Source organism: Salvelinus alpinus, chromosome 1 (genome assembly GCF_045679555.1).
Source record: "Salvelinus alpinus chromosome 1, SLU_Salpinus.1, whole genome shotgun sequence".
NCBI classification, from domain to species: domain Eukaryota; kingdom Metazoa; phylum Chordata; class Actinopteri; order Salmoniformes; family Salmonidae; genus Salvelinus; species Salvelinus alpinus.
In genome coordinates this window covers 90,083,663-90,098,665 of record NC_092086.1, presented here as the reverse complement: position 1 = coordinate 90,098,665, position 15,003 = coordinate 90,083,663, and the positions used below count along the sequence as shown (strand labels likewise).

The window sequence follows — 15,003 nt, the reverse complement described above, 5'->3', positions numbered from 1 at the left end:
CAAATATTACGTTCTGCTTTTCTGATGTATCAAATACTTATGTCATGCAATAAAATGCAAATGAATTACTTAAAAATCATACAATGTGATTTTCTGGATTTTTGTTTTAGATTCCGTCTCTCACAAATGAAGTGTACCTATGATAAAAATTACAGACCTCTACATGCTTTGTAAGTAGGAAACACTGCCGATTTTGCAGGTTATCTAATACCTGTGCTCCCCACTGTTTATATATATTTTGATCATCTTATAAAGTCACTCTCAGTGTGTTATTTAAGTGTAATAGACTACTGTTTCGTCATCTTTTCATGTTTTGATTCAAAATATTTGAATGTGCCACCTAATCCAGTGATTGTCATGCATTTTGGGTTGACAATTAAGCTATTGTTATATTTTACTGTTAAAACAGGGCTACAGAATTATCTATATTTACATTTATTTGGGGCTAGTTCACTGCCTGAGTAAGTGGAAACTGAAAACACATTAGCTAGATCGTTAACTGTAAATATAATACCCACTGCTAGTAACCACGTAATAATCTAACATTAATGTCCCAATAAACATAAGGCCTGTGCAATCGCAGTGGCCTATGCGCATCTCGTGCACTCCGTATCTCAAAGCCGTATCAAACAGGCAAAGCGTCAATACAGGACTAAGATCGAGTCGTACTACACCGGCTCTGACGTTTGTCGGATGTGGCAGGGCCTGCAACCCATTACAGACTACAAAGGGAAGCACAGCCTAGAGCTGCCCAGTGACACGAGCCTACCAGATGAGCTAAACTACTTCTATGCTCGCTTCGAGGCAAATAACACTAAAACATGCATGAGAGCACCAGCTGTACCGGAAGACTGTGTGATCACGCTCTCCGCAGCCGATGTAAGACCTTTAAACAGGTCAACATTCACAAGGCCGCAGGGCCAGACGGATTACCAGGACGTGTACTGCGAGCATGTGCTGACCAACTAGCAAGTGTCTTCACTGACATTTTCAACCTCTCCTTGTCCAAGTCTAATACCAACATATTTTAAGCAGACCACCATAGTGCCTGTGGCCAAGAACACTAAGGTAACCTGCCTAAATGACTACTGACCCGTAGCACTCACGTCTGTAGCCATGAAGTGCTTTGAAAGCCTGGTTCACATCAACACCATCATCCCAGAAACCCTAGACCCACTCCAATTGACATACCACCCCAACAGATCCACAGATGATACAATCTCTATTGCACTCCACACTGCCCTTTCCCACCAGGGCAAAAGGAACACCTATGTGAGAATGCTATTCATTGACTACAGCTCAGCATTCAACACCATTGTGCCCTCAATCTCATCACTAAGCTAAGGAGGTGGTAAGGGTAGGTAACAACACATCCGCCACGCTGATCCTCAACACAGGGGCCCCTCAGGGGTGCGTGCTCAGCCCCCTCCTGTACTCCCTGTTCACTCATGACTGCACGGCCAGGCACGACTCCAACACCATCATTCAATTTGCCGATGACACAACAGTGGTAGGCCTGATCACCAACAACAACGAGACAGCCTGTAGGGAGGAGGTCAGAGACCTGGTTGTGTGGTGCCAGAACAACAAACTCTCCCTCAACGTGATCAAGACAAAGGAGATTATGGTGGACTACAGGAAAAAGAGGACCGAGCACGCCCCCATTCTCATCGAAGGGGCTGCAGTGGAGCAGGTTGAGAGCTTCAAGTTCCTTGGTGTCCACATCACCAACAAACTAACATGGTCCAAGCACACCATGACAGTCGTGAAGCGGGCACGACAAAACCTATTCCCCCTCAGTAGACTGAAAAGATTTGGCATGGGTCCTCAGATCCTCAAAAGGTTCTACAGCTGCACCATCGAGAGCATCCTGACTGGTTGCATCACTGCCTGGTATGGCAACTGCTCAGTCTCCGACCGCAAGCCACCACAGAGGGTAGTGCAAATGGCCCAGTACATCACGGGCCAAGCTTCCTGCCATCCAGGACCTCTATACCAGGCGGTGTCCGAGGAAGGCCCTAAAAAGGGTGTCAGAGGAAGGCCCTAAAAATTGTCAGACAACAGTCACCCAAGTCATAGACTGTTATCTCTGCTACCGCACGGCAAGCTGTACCAGAGCGCCAAGTCTAGATCCAAGAGGCTTCTAAACAACTTCTAACCTCAAGCCATAAGACCCCTGAACATCTAGTCAAATGGCTACCCAGACTATTTGCATTGCCCCCCCCCCCACACCACTGCCACTCTCTGTTGTGATCTATGCATAGTCACTTTAATTAACTCTACCTACATGTACATACTACCTCAACTAACCGGTGCCCCCGCACATTGACTCTGTACCCCCCCCCCCCCCCCCCCCGTATATATATATATATTATTTTTTTTACTGCTGCTCATTAATTACTTGTTACTTTTATCTCTTGTTCTTATCCATATTTTTTTTAACTGCACCGTTGGTTAGGGGCTCGTAAGTAAGCATTTCACTGTAAGTTCTACACCTGCTGTATTCGGTGCATGTGACTAATATAATTTGATTTGAATTATCTTGGTTGTAAAATAGTTGCTATTGAGCTCAAAGTTGAGAGTTGAGAAATATAAATTATACTACAGAAAGCTGAGAACCACCTCTTTGACCGTGACAACCGGATAGCTGTGTTTTCCCCGCAATTGGATTTTGAAATCTTATACAATCAGAAAGAAAAATTATCCCGCAGCATTTTTTCACCCCTCGACACAGCAGCAGTTTACAGGGGCAGACAGACACTTTAATTACAGGAATCATAAGAATAATGTGCTTTACTGTTTTGACCAAATCGTGGTTTTAGACGTTTTGAGTGAAGCGACCATGTAGAATAAAAACAATTGCTCGCACAGCCAAGTCAAGGGGTCACAAAATGTGACTAAATGGTCGCAGTCTGGAGCTCTCTAAAGGGCATATAGATCTATATGTTAATGTGGTATTTCACTGTATCTTTCCCAGATTCCCCAGAGGACAGCCTCCATTGCCACAGCTCTCAACACCAACCTCTCGTCTGGCATCAGGCATCCAGTCAGAGCCAGGTAACTCAGGCGGACACATTTGAGCTAATCTTGTCTAATCTCGGTGTCAAGAACGCACAATTTCCCACTACTTGATTTAGGTTCTGGAGGAAAACACTTTCCAATCTGTCTCAACAAAGTCCGTGCCTCCCTCTGCCAAAGCCCAGTCCCTCCTTCCTTCTGCAGAAAGTCCACCTGTGTTTATTAATATTTTTTTGCTGCATGCTGACAACATGGAGGTATCTGACGTTTTCCACAAAAATATTTTACATGTAAGCAGTGTTTATTAGATTTGTGGCTAAAATCCCTGTTCCCACTCTAAGCAACACATCTGGGATATCGTGATTCATCAAAATAATCAGCTGACGGTGTTCCAACACACCCATCAGAAACTGTTTTACTCCCTGTCTCACAGATTTGCCTTTAAATGCATGTCAGGGGAGATTACTCTGTTTCTAATCATGACACATGCATGATGGTAGATCATGGCACAGTTATGATATTGACTGCTGAGACCAGATAACTGATTTGGTGTCTTCCTTTACAGCAACCCAGATCTCAGCCGCAACGACCGCTGGGAGAGAGGAGATAGCATGCACCTTGTATCCAATCTGCCCCAGACTGGCTCTCTGGAGAGGCACCGCATACTCAGTGAGTAAATCACACTGTTGCTGACTCTGCTTCTCTCCATCTCTTGATCCCTCTTACGAAATGAAAGCAAACCCCAACAATGATGTGATATTTAGTGTGTTGGTTTCAGGCTCCTCCAAAATGGACTCCCCCATACTAGGCCATGACGGGCGCATGAAGGGGCACAAGCCAGGGGAGTCTCGCACCTCGTCCCGCCCCAGTCGCCCTGCTGTAAGTACCCCTCACCTGTAAACCCCCCCCTCACTCTGAACACTGCGTGATGGATAATCAGACAACACTTTATACACCCTTATCACACTCATCTTCTTTTAAGCTTATCACTTGTAGAAATCTATATTGCTCTCTTCACGGACTATTCTGCACTATTGTAATATCTGCACTCACTCCCCAATCCCTACACCTGGATATTGACACCTGCACTAACAGTTGCTCTCTTTTTATGATCCTATTTTCTGTACCTGTTGATCACACCCTTTCCTCTGCACTCACTTCCCTGTTTGTCCACTGCTTCTTCCAATGCACAGAGTTACAAGAGAGCAATAGGAGAGGTTAGTATCTCTGTGTGTGCTGTGATATGTTTTTGCTTCCACTATGTCAGGCTGCTGTGTTAAAAGTTACACAAGCCTGCCATAGTCCTGGTATGCTGGCAAAGTATGTTAACTATTGAGGAAACGCCCAGCTCTATGCTTCCCTAATGTCTGTTGCGTGTCTGTGTCGTCTGCGTGTGTGCCTGTTTGTGTTCAGGACCATGGGCTGTATGCTAAGGAGCGCCCTGAGGAGCAGCCCAGACCTCCGTTGAAGGCCAACGACTACTCTTCATCCTCAGAAGGCAGTGAGAGCAGTGAGGAGAGTGAGAGTGGAGAGGGGAATGAGGAGGAGGACAGCCCCACAGACCGGTCAGTACCAGGGTGGGAGAGGCACACAGACAAACAGGAAGAAGAAAAAAGGAACAGCTTTTTAGAGACATAGCTCTTAATGTTATTGAAAGCCCATTGTCCACTTTTACCGCCACCCTGACCATTCCTTGTCTTTTTATTTTCCTGTCCACTCCATATCCTCCACTGCACTCTGCTCTGTCACCTTCCTCTGTTTCCTTCCCATCTTCCCCCCTGACTTCCTCTCCTGTCTTTCTTTAGTCCCCGGGATGCAGACTCTGACTCAGTCAACACCATGGTGGTTCATGAGGAGGAGGGGGAGGGAGGGGAGGATGGGCAGGCTGGAGGCTACGGGGACCAGACCATGCTGGTGCAGAGGGTGAGTCATCTGTCTCTCAGGAAGTAGCCTACTGGACTAATCTGCATTAAACACACACCTATAGGACTGACGTGAGGGGGTGTGTGGGTGGTCAGCTTACTCTTATGTAGCGGTTGTGTTAGCTTACTCTTATGTAGCGGTTGTGTTGGGAGTTTGACTGTGGTTTGTCCCCGTTGCCTGGCAGACACCAGAGAAGCGGAGCCACAATGGATACACCAACCTGCCTGACGTGGTGCAGCCCTCCCACTCCCCCACTGACTCGGCCTCCCACTCCTCCCCTGGGAAAGACTCTGTCTATGATGTAAGTCTGTCTCTCTGTCTGACCACCTGTCTGTCTCTGTCTGACCATTTGTCTTTCTCTCTGACTGTCTCTCTGACTGTCTCTGACTGTTAATCCGTCTCTCCATGTACATGTTTCTCTGCCATAAACCCCATTCCCAGTGGTATTTCTCACTCCCTTCCTGTTTCCCCCAGTATCAGTCCAGGGGTCTAGTCAAGGCGTCAAGTGGCAAGTCCTCCTTCACCACCTTTGTCGACCTGGGCATGTACCAACCACCAGGCCCTGTGGATGCCATCTCTGTGGGCAGTAAGTACAGACAATAGAACTGGTCATTATCATAAGGGGTTAAATGAGGTTCCCCTATATACCTTCACTTACCTAGTTTCCAAATTCTAGTCCCTCTATTTTCAGTACTCGGCTCACAATCATCAGCATCTCTTATTTACTGCTGTTGGTAAATCTAAGTCATGGAAATGTCTAACAAGCAGGAGGGCAGCAGTTGCCCACAGTAGCTTGATTCAATATTATCATTCCCTTAAGGAAGTTTTAGCATTCATAGAGAACGGCTTGTGTTTCTCTCCTCCCTCTAAACTCTGCTCCTTCTGTGTCCAGGCCTGGGCTCCAGGTTTGAGCAGCTGAAAATGGAGGTGAGGAAAGGCTCCATGGTGAATGTGAACCCCACCAACACACGCCCCCACAGCGACACCCCCGAGATCCGCAAGTACAAGAAGAGGTTCAACTCTGAGATCCTCTGTGCTGCTCTCTGGGGTGAGACAGACGGCACACTGGTCTTGGCTATAGCCCACACTCTAATCATATGAGCCACAGAATTCAAATGAAATATAGAATGATATGCATTTCAATGACCACATGTAACACGCTTTGTTCCACCCAGCTTGAGTATCACATTTTTCACATAATGCAATCAATCAGGACGTACAATAAGGGGGATATTTGTATCTAAGCGTGCATGTGTGTTCCCCAGGTGTGAACCTGCTGGTGGGGACAGAGAACGGTCTGAAGCTGCTGGACCGTAGTGGTCAGGGGAAGGTCTACTCCCTCATCAACTCCCGCAGGTTCCAACAGATGGACGTCCTGGAGGGACTCAACCTGCTCATCACCATATCCGGTGATTGATTAGTACTGCTCTGCACTTTAACACACTCTGCACTCACCTGGGGTCTGTTTAGGAGAGTGCAACGTCACAAAACCTTCAGATAGAGCTAACAGGATTCTAACTTTAGCATTTCTATTTGCGACGTTCTGAACGTTTCACTTCATTTAATAAGCCCGGGGAAAATGACCTGTGCATCGCAAACTCCATCTGTTGCTACTAAGCCCCTTATCCACTAAATAACTGTGTGTGTGTGTCCATCCCAGGTAAGAAGAACAAGGTGCGTGTGTACTACCTGGCCTGGCTGAGGAACAAGATCCTTCACAATGACCCAGAGGTGGAGAAGAAGCAGGGCTGGACCACTGTAGGGGAGATGGAGGGATGTGTCCACTACAAAGTGGGTGAGTAAAGGAAGGGAGGAGACGGATTAACAGTGATGTGACCCGTTATTGAACCCATTATTGAAGTTTTTCTAACAATGTATATTTACACATTTGGCTTTGCCTTTTTGGCACTGTTTATTTGTAGCGTCACATAATGGCTCTAATCCCGCTTTGTATTTGTCTAGTGAAATATGAGAGGATCAAGTTCCTGGTGATAGCTATGAAGAACGCGGTGGAGGTATACGCCTGGGCTCCCAAGCCTTATCACAAATTCATGGCCTTCAAGGTAGGTCTCACCTTTCCTGCCTCATTGTTCTAAATGCCAGGAGTTCTATTTCCCCTCAGCCAGTCGACCAGAACAACATTCAAAACACCCCATGTTCTCCTCTCTCTTTGCCTCTCTCACTCTCCTCTAGTCCTTTGGTGACCTGCCCCACAGGCCCCAGTTGGTTGACCTCACAGTGGAGGAAGGACAGAGGTTGAAGGTCATCTACGGCTCCAGTGCTGGCTTCCACGCTATCGATGTCGACTCTGGGAACAACTATGACATCTACATCCCAGTGCATGTGAGTGGAGGAGTTCCTCATGGGACAAGACGCACGCAGACAAATTCTTCCACATCAAATATAGCTTTGGAATTAATTCACACCTAAAATATCTGTAAAACATGAATAATGATAAGTTTAATTGATTAGATGCCCAGACCTGAAAGGTATTGATGTGAAAACCTCCTCACATATTCTACCACTTTCTTTCAAGATGTACATATATTTAATATTTTAGTCACTTCACACTCTTATTCAGAGTGACTTAGAATCAGTGCATTCAACTATATTAGGTAAAACAAGATTCTAGTCCTTCGCCCCTGTGTGTGTCCCCAGATCCAGATCCAGATAATGCCCCATGCCATCGTGTTCCTGCCCAGCTCAGACGGCATGGAGATGCTGCTGTGCTACGAGGACGAGGGAGTCTACGTCAACACCTACGGACGTATCATCAAAGATGTGGTGCTGCAGTGGGGCGAGATGCCCACCTCCGTTGGTATGGCACATGTGTACCTGCACGCAGTCACAGGCACACACACTTCTTTCTCTTGAAATTGGCATGTTCTGAGTTCTCTCTCTCTCCCTGTGTGCAGCACATATCTGCTCTAACCAGATCATGGGCTGGGGAGAGAAGGCCATAGAGATCCGTGCTGTAGAGACGGGCCACTTGGACGGAGTCTTCATGCACAAGAGAGCCCAGAGGCTCAAGTTCCTCTGTGAGAGGAATGACAAGGTGGGTCACACACACATTGGTATTCAAAATATCACTTAAGTGATCTATGTTTATGCCTCCGGTACGTACAGCTGTAGGCACTGGAGTCTCATTGAATATGAGTAATAAGCCTAATGTCTTGTTAATGTGTGTCTCAGGTGTTCTTTGCCTCTGTGCGCTCCGGAGGCAGCAGCCAGGTCTACTTCATGACCCTGAACAGGAACTGCATCATGAACTGGTGAAGCAACATAGTCCCATACACAGACACAAAACACTCATACACATATATACACACACACGCACGGGCGCTCGCCAACACACAAGCATACTGTAAATCCATTCCAGCCTAAATCTTCACGACAAAGAGTCCATCTCACCTGCCATCTTCTGACTCCCCTGATCTGATTGATCTCCCTCTGGAATGGTAGCTACCTATGAGACATCACTACAGGCTTCTAATGTAATATCTCTACTTTGTACTGTATATACTTGTCCTGTAGTATTGTACCTCAGTCACTTGGTGCGCCTGTGTTTAGTTGTAACTACCGTAGTTAGTTCCTTCTTATTGGGGGTATGTTAAAAACATTCCTTCCTGGTGAAATACATTTTAAAGAAAGCAAGATTCAACCAATATAAGTCAAGATTGAATTGTAAATAGCCAGTATCTAACATGTTTAAATGGAAGAGAACATGGGTAGATTGATGTCACTGGCAGACGTGTATATAACGCCTCCATTCAGGGTGTGACCACTGACCTGATATATATATACTGCACTGGCACACCCTAAGGTATTGTTGCAACACTCAAAATGCTAAGCTTCAGGTTCACTATGGTTTAATTATTCAACTCATCATTCAAAAAGAAAAATTGGTATTTGATTAAAACTTGATTTCATGTTTTTATTTTGATGTTTTTTTTGGAAGGAGGTTTTAAAAAATTAAATAAATAAAAACTCCTAGGAAGACAGACTATCCATTATGTGAACATAGTAACATTCTAGTCCCTAGTAAAATGGAACATATTGCTGTGTTCTAGCGTCATGCTTTCTAATTCTTTATTCTCCCCGTGTTTCATATCGGGGATGGAGCTATTTACCATTTTAGGAGCCTATCGAACAGTCTTAAGATATTAAACTTTTCTCTTGTCAAGAATTTAAACAATATCACTGCAAACAATTGATATTATCTGTACTGTTTCTGTATTTGGTATTAGCCTAACTGGCATTCTTACTTTTACTCTCTACTGTTATATTGCCATTATATTGCAATATATATGCTGTTCTAGTGCAGTTCTTGTTCAGAGAGGGGAGTTTAGGTTGAATTAATTTGTTGTGTGTAAAATGTACCAGAGGTAGACAGTGAGGTGACTTAAGATGTGGGGGTCGAGGGGTGATGAAGTATGAAGGTTTTGATGTGACCGTAATATAGAGGACATAGGAATTGGGTGAGCGAGTGATGTGCTTGTTAGAATATTATAATGGCAGCAGGTGTACATGATCCTTACCTGGGGGATAGTGCTGGGGTTCAGGCTCTCATCTGGCGGCTGTAATCCAGTGAATAATAGTTCCCTCTTGCTAGATCTACTCTGTCTGTAACCTCTGTTGTCGATGTATTTTATGTTCATTGGTATGGATCTTGTTACGTTTGTACTCAGAGATGTTGGTTTGTAGGGATAGGGCTGCAGTGGATAATACTGAGCTATCAGTGTGGTTCCAAGCAATAGCTGTGTGATTCTTGAGCCAGTGTTGAAATCCACTGACTGATGCTTTAGCAGGCCCAGTTTTGTGTCATATTTGTCACTGCAATACTGAACCAGAGGACTCAAACTCATTGGGCACTTTCATTTATCATCTTACTAAACTAGTTGAAAGGCAACAAGTTGTTGAATATAGTGTATTTGCTCTTGTTTTCCCTACCAAAGTTCCCAATTGTCCTCTGAACATACATGAATCTGCTTTGATTCTTTTAGAGATCAGGGGAAATGCTTAAGCTGTGGGTATGTTATGTAGTTTATGCTAAATGAATGTTATAAATATATTTAGTAAATATAACATTAAATATATATTAAAATATATAAGGGAGTAAAGAACAGAATCGATTGACACACTTTTAGTACAGTTACAATTTGTATATTTTACTCTTATGTGAGCATGCTTGCATGCACATATCTGAGCCATTTATCCTGTATCACAATTCCGTATCAATTCTTAGATTAGTTTCTCGCTAGCCTAGTGCATTCAATATCAGCTGTGTGCCATTTGTGACTGATATCGCAAATGTCACATTTTACACACACTCAACAAGTAGCTCTGGCAGCTGTGAAAAAGTCCTCTTATCTTAGTTAGCCAAACTGCCATGTTTACAGTTTAAGCAGTGCCTTGGAGTAGAGAGGGGCTGGGAGGGGGGTGTTGGGGGGGTGAATATGACCCTCCACTCAATCCTCTAACTCTGAACTTCATGAAGAAGAGGTGTTACTGACAGACGGATCAAAATAATAAATAGTTGCCTCCCTCGTTAAGAATGGTGTTCTGTGCCAATTAAGTGCACTTAAATAGAAACCAGAACGTCCCAATATGTTTAAACAACTTTTAATGTTTTACATTGTCAATGATTATATATTTCATTCTGTAATAATAACTGCAATGTTTACCCACTGCTCTTTAAACATTGAATGGACTCACCAGTTACAGGGATTGTGTCTGTTGCCACCATGTGGAAGAGGAAACATTCTCTAGAGAATTTCAACCAGCGTTAATTTCATGCAATTTCATTCAATGCATACAATCTGCTGGTATGACACATTCATGTGACTAGAATATAGGCACAGGGAGAATGTGCAGTTGATGGCAGCAAACCAATTTGGAATGTAGAAAATGATATGCCTATAAAAATGCATCTCTCTTGATATGATGGTTCTCTAGACAGTGGGAGGGGGGCCAAAATACCATAGAAAAGCCATATGCTACTTCACATTTGTTGCGAATAGTTTTAATAGTATTTCATATGTTCAAATGAAACTGAAGCCAGTGACCTGGGTTTTGTTATGTGGTGTTAGAGGGGCTAGGAACATGGTGATAAAGAAGCAGGTTTTTGCTGGTGGTCAAGTGTGTGGACTGGCTGAGATGCAGTGGGAAAGTAACCAACTTAATATATTCTGAAAGGACTATTTTATTAAAGGATATGTAAATTATATTGAGAGATTTAAATAAATGAATGTATATCTATAAAACAGATTTCTATAACATACTTTACTGTCTGGTATATTAATTAATCTAAGCACAATGTATTCTAATCTACAGTAGAAAGGGGAAGGCTATGAATGTGGGTGTGTACGTTAAGACTGAATGTTTGGACTGTTTTGGTGGGTGTGACAGATGCATGAGAGTGATGGCTGAGCTGCATGTATTTCCAGTGGAAGTACAGACTCCTCTTGATACAGCCTAACTAGTAGTCATGCTATTGGTTGAGAGGGAGTGACCAGTCTATTGAGGACATGTACTGTTCAATGCAGGAGTAGCCAGCTGAGACAGAAAGGTGGGTGGATGGAGAGGGTCAACAATTTGTCATCAAGTGTGCCATCACATTTTTGTATAGCAACATTTCTATTGTCAATCCTAAATATAAAGTATCAGTCAAGTGTAGTGTTATGACAAAGTTGTAACAGTAAAATGGGCTTTGTTACATTAATCAAAATTTTCAGCCCCACAAAACAGGCATATCACGAAGGCTGTCCTTGCCATATCAAACGTTGACACTTCTCCTTCATAAGCAATATGAGTGTTAAGTTGAGTTCTCTGCTGTCTCTGTCTGTGTGACTTTGGTGGGAGGGTGTTTATCGTGGCCTTTAGCAAACTGAATGTAAGATGGACGGTTTGTCTGTGTCTCATAATTGAGAGATACCCATACACTGCTTAATCTGTTTTTTTTGTCTTAATCCCAAGAAAATATACCTTGTAATCCACAGTCAGCATAATACACAAACATCACTTTAACAGTTGTGATACTAGTTTTGCATTGATGTGTTTATCCAGTAATTGCCTTTATGAGGAGGATCAATAAATTCATGATAAATGATAATACATGATAATCAGTTGGGTGGGTTTCCTGCTTCTGTGTAGTGTTTTATTACCTTCCTCTTGAGGCAATGACCTGCTCCACCCAATGTAGTCACACACTAATCAGACACTCCATTCACATATATGATATAGTAATACTGTACAACAGGGCTTTTGCCCTAGTACTACACATCTGATTCAAATAATCAAAGCTTGATGATTTGGTTATTTGAATCAGCTCTGTACTGCTAGGGCAAAAACCAAAATGTGCACCCAGGGGTGGCCCCAGGACCGAGTTTGGGAAACCCTGCTGTACAACATAATCTTGGATCTTGTAGAATAAGATTAAAGTATGAATGGATTTGTGGTTTTTAATAAGTGCTTGTGGGAACCAGTACAGGTGAAAGTCTGAAAGCTGAAAAAGCTGATATCTTTGGATGGGTCTATAATCTCTTCTACTTTTTTTTCATTTTTTTTTTTTCAATCTCTTGTTTTTGAGAAATGAAATGTCTTTTACCATGTTTGTTTAGTGTTTCTGTTTTGAGGGGTTAACTTCAGATTGTATTAAATAGACTGATGAACTTTAATATTTTAAAAGATTGTGTTGAATGAACTCATGAGTCTGTAAAAGTCTTGATGAAGAATTGTTTGAAAAATAAAACTATATTGATCTCATCTTAAACGGTCTATAATAGTTTCTGTATTCATAGATTGGGTGTAAAGCATGAGGAACAATGAATCCAATGAGAGAATGGGCTAAGCATGTGTTGTATAAATGGCCTCCAGGTCCCAACCACCATCATGCAGTACTTCATTCCAACAGACACATTTACCATGCTTGCAGTCCAATATTCAACCATTTCCCTGAAGTGTGGATTTATACTCCACCTTGTGGAATTAAAAGGAATAGACTGGTTTAAAGAACATGGTGGAAACCAATGATGTATATAAACCCTATATTGCTGATGCTATGTATTGGCGAATGAGATGCTTTGACACCACTGGTCGGCCATATTGGCACTCTCCGGATGAAGCATTCCAAATGAATGAATGGAATTCTACAGTATTTCAATTAAATGTTTCAAGGACAAAATTACATGTATTTAAATAATGTTGTAGTGGGGACAGTAACATTAGAACTTTAAACAATTATACTTTAATAAGGAAAACATTTAAATATTTATTTTATTTGTATGTTTAGCTCACATATAAGTATGCATCAAAGCGTCTAATATAATAAACTTGTCAATAAAAATGTAGATGTTAAATAAATGCATTTCTTTAGCTTCCAAAGTATGTTTTACGACGGTTGGGTGTGCCAAGATGGAGGTACAGTGTCTTCAAAACAGGTTATCATCTAGTGTATATATAAACCATTGTTGGGAACTCCCTCTGGTCTTGGTATGCACCAATCCAATCCCCATGTGGGGGAGTGAACGGGTGCACACTTCTGGAAAAAGGGTAGAGAATACACTTCGACATGAATACATTATCTGAGCATTCTAAAAATGACCAGTAACTATTTATATCATTAATCAGTCTATAGTAAGTAGTGTGTTGAGAAATTAGAGCAGAAATCTGGACATCAGGTATGTTTCATCAAGGTTAAATTGGGTCATCAAAGCATGTAAAATTCACTGTATGTTCAAGTTGTGTGCTGAACAGGATCCCCATATATCTCCCTTGAAAACTAGCATGCATGGTTTTAAACACAGAAATTACTATGTTAAAAAAGAAGTACACACAACTGGCCAAAACTGGCAAGAGAGGCTACGTGTATTTATTAATAGTATGTACAATGTATACCATCATAAAGTTGACATAATATATTGACAAAGTCAAAGTATGAATATTGCCCCCTGCTTATTTGAGAGTTGTCTCTTGATAATCTCGCTCACCTTATGAATCTCTCATTTTATTGATTTCATTTAGTTTAATTTCATCATTATTCTCTATTAATTATCCTTAAAGTGTATCTGAGGCACACAGGGAAAACATGAATAAAATAGGCGTAAAAAATTAATACAACAAAAACATCAAAATCAAAACTATCATATATTTACTTATATATGTGGGTGTACATATCTATAAAAACAGTAACTACATGATAGCATTTTGTTTGAGCCAGAAGAAACTTTAAGAATTGATGGTTTATCTTGATTTTCCTTTAACAGTGTCACTGTGGAAAGTTGGGCATTCTTTCTGCTCTCTATCTATCTCCCTGTCTGTAGTGTCTTGAGTGTTATTGGATTCACTTATTATCATGCTTTTCCAGCCCATCACTCTCTATTCCTTCAACTGTGACTTTTTTCACCCTGTTACAGAGACACACAAACCTACTGTAGTACAGAAAATCAGATTGAAGGATATTTGGGACTTCAGAGTAAACAAACGAAAAACAGAATTGCCTCCCCCATTTAACTCAAGGGTTGGAGTTTCACTCAGAAATAAACATGTACTGTAGATGTGTGTGCATGTATATATTTTTGTATGTTTGTGTGCGTATGTATGTGTGTATGCACTTAAAGTGTGTGTGTGTGTGTGTGTGTGTGTGTGTGTGTGTGTGTGTGTGTGTGTGTGTGTGTGTGTGTGTGTGTGTGTGTGTGTCTGTCTGTCTGTCTGTCTGTCTGTCTGTCTGTCTGTCTGTCTGTCTGTCTGTCTGTCTGTCTGTCTGTCTGTCTGTCTGTCTGTCTGTCTGTCTGTCTGTCTGTCTGTCTGTCTGTCTGTCTGTCTGTCTGTCTGTCTGTCTGTCTGTCTGTCTGTCTGTCTGTCTGTCTGTCTGTCTGTCTGTCTGTCTGTCTGTCTGTCTGTCTGTCTGTCTGTCTATCTGTCTGTCTATATGTATATATGTATGTATGTATGTATGTATGTATGTATGTATGTATGTATGTATGTATGTATGTATGTATGTATGTATGTATGTATGTCTGTATGTATGTATGTCTGTGTGTCTGTCTGTCTGTCTGTCTGTCT

General features: G+C 42.4%; 1 protein-coding gene across 5 annotated transcripts in view; it reads left to right on the top strand.

Annotated features, from left to right (window-relative positions):
* LOC139533609 (misshapen-like kinase 1) overlaps positions 1–12,712 on the top strand; it is a 34,405-nt gene extending 21,693 nt beyond the window's left edge. For 3 of the 5 annotated variants that reach the window (XM_071331767.1, XM_071331786.1, XM_071331793.1), the window contains 16 exons: positions 2,978–3,057; positions 3,584–3,687; positions 3,797–3,897; positions 4,212–4,235; positions 4,432–4,583; positions 4,824–4,941; positions 5,126–5,242; positions 5,416–5,527; positions 5,834–5,989; positions 6,207–6,350; positions 6,602–6,736; positions 6,904–7,004; positions 7,135–7,284; positions 7,600–7,759; positions 7,857–7,996; positions 8,134–12,712. In XM_071331767.1, coding sequence (XP_071187868.1) covers positions 2,978–3,057; positions 3,584–3,687; positions 3,797–3,897; positions 4,212–4,235; positions 4,432–4,583; positions 4,824–4,941; positions 5,126–5,242; positions 5,416–5,527; positions 5,834–5,989; positions 6,207–6,350; positions 6,602–6,736; positions 6,904–7,004; positions 7,135–7,284; positions 7,600–7,759; positions 7,857–7,996; positions 8,134–8,217 — 1,878 coding nt within the window. In that variant the 3' untranslated portion in view covers positions 8,218–12,712. The remainder of the gene's footprint in view (positions 1–2,977; positions 3,058–3,583; positions 3,688–3,796; positions 3,898–4,211; positions 4,236–4,431; positions 4,584–4,823; positions 4,942–5,125; positions 5,243–5,415; positions 5,528–5,833; positions 5,990–6,206; positions 6,351–6,601; positions 6,737–6,903; positions 7,005–7,134; positions 7,285–7,599; positions 7,760–7,856; positions 7,997–8,133) is intronic. The other 2 variants (XM_071331803.1, XM_071331777.1) reach the window with 1 other exon arrangement.
* The last annotated feature ends 2,291 nt before the right edge of the window (positions 12,713–15,003 follow it).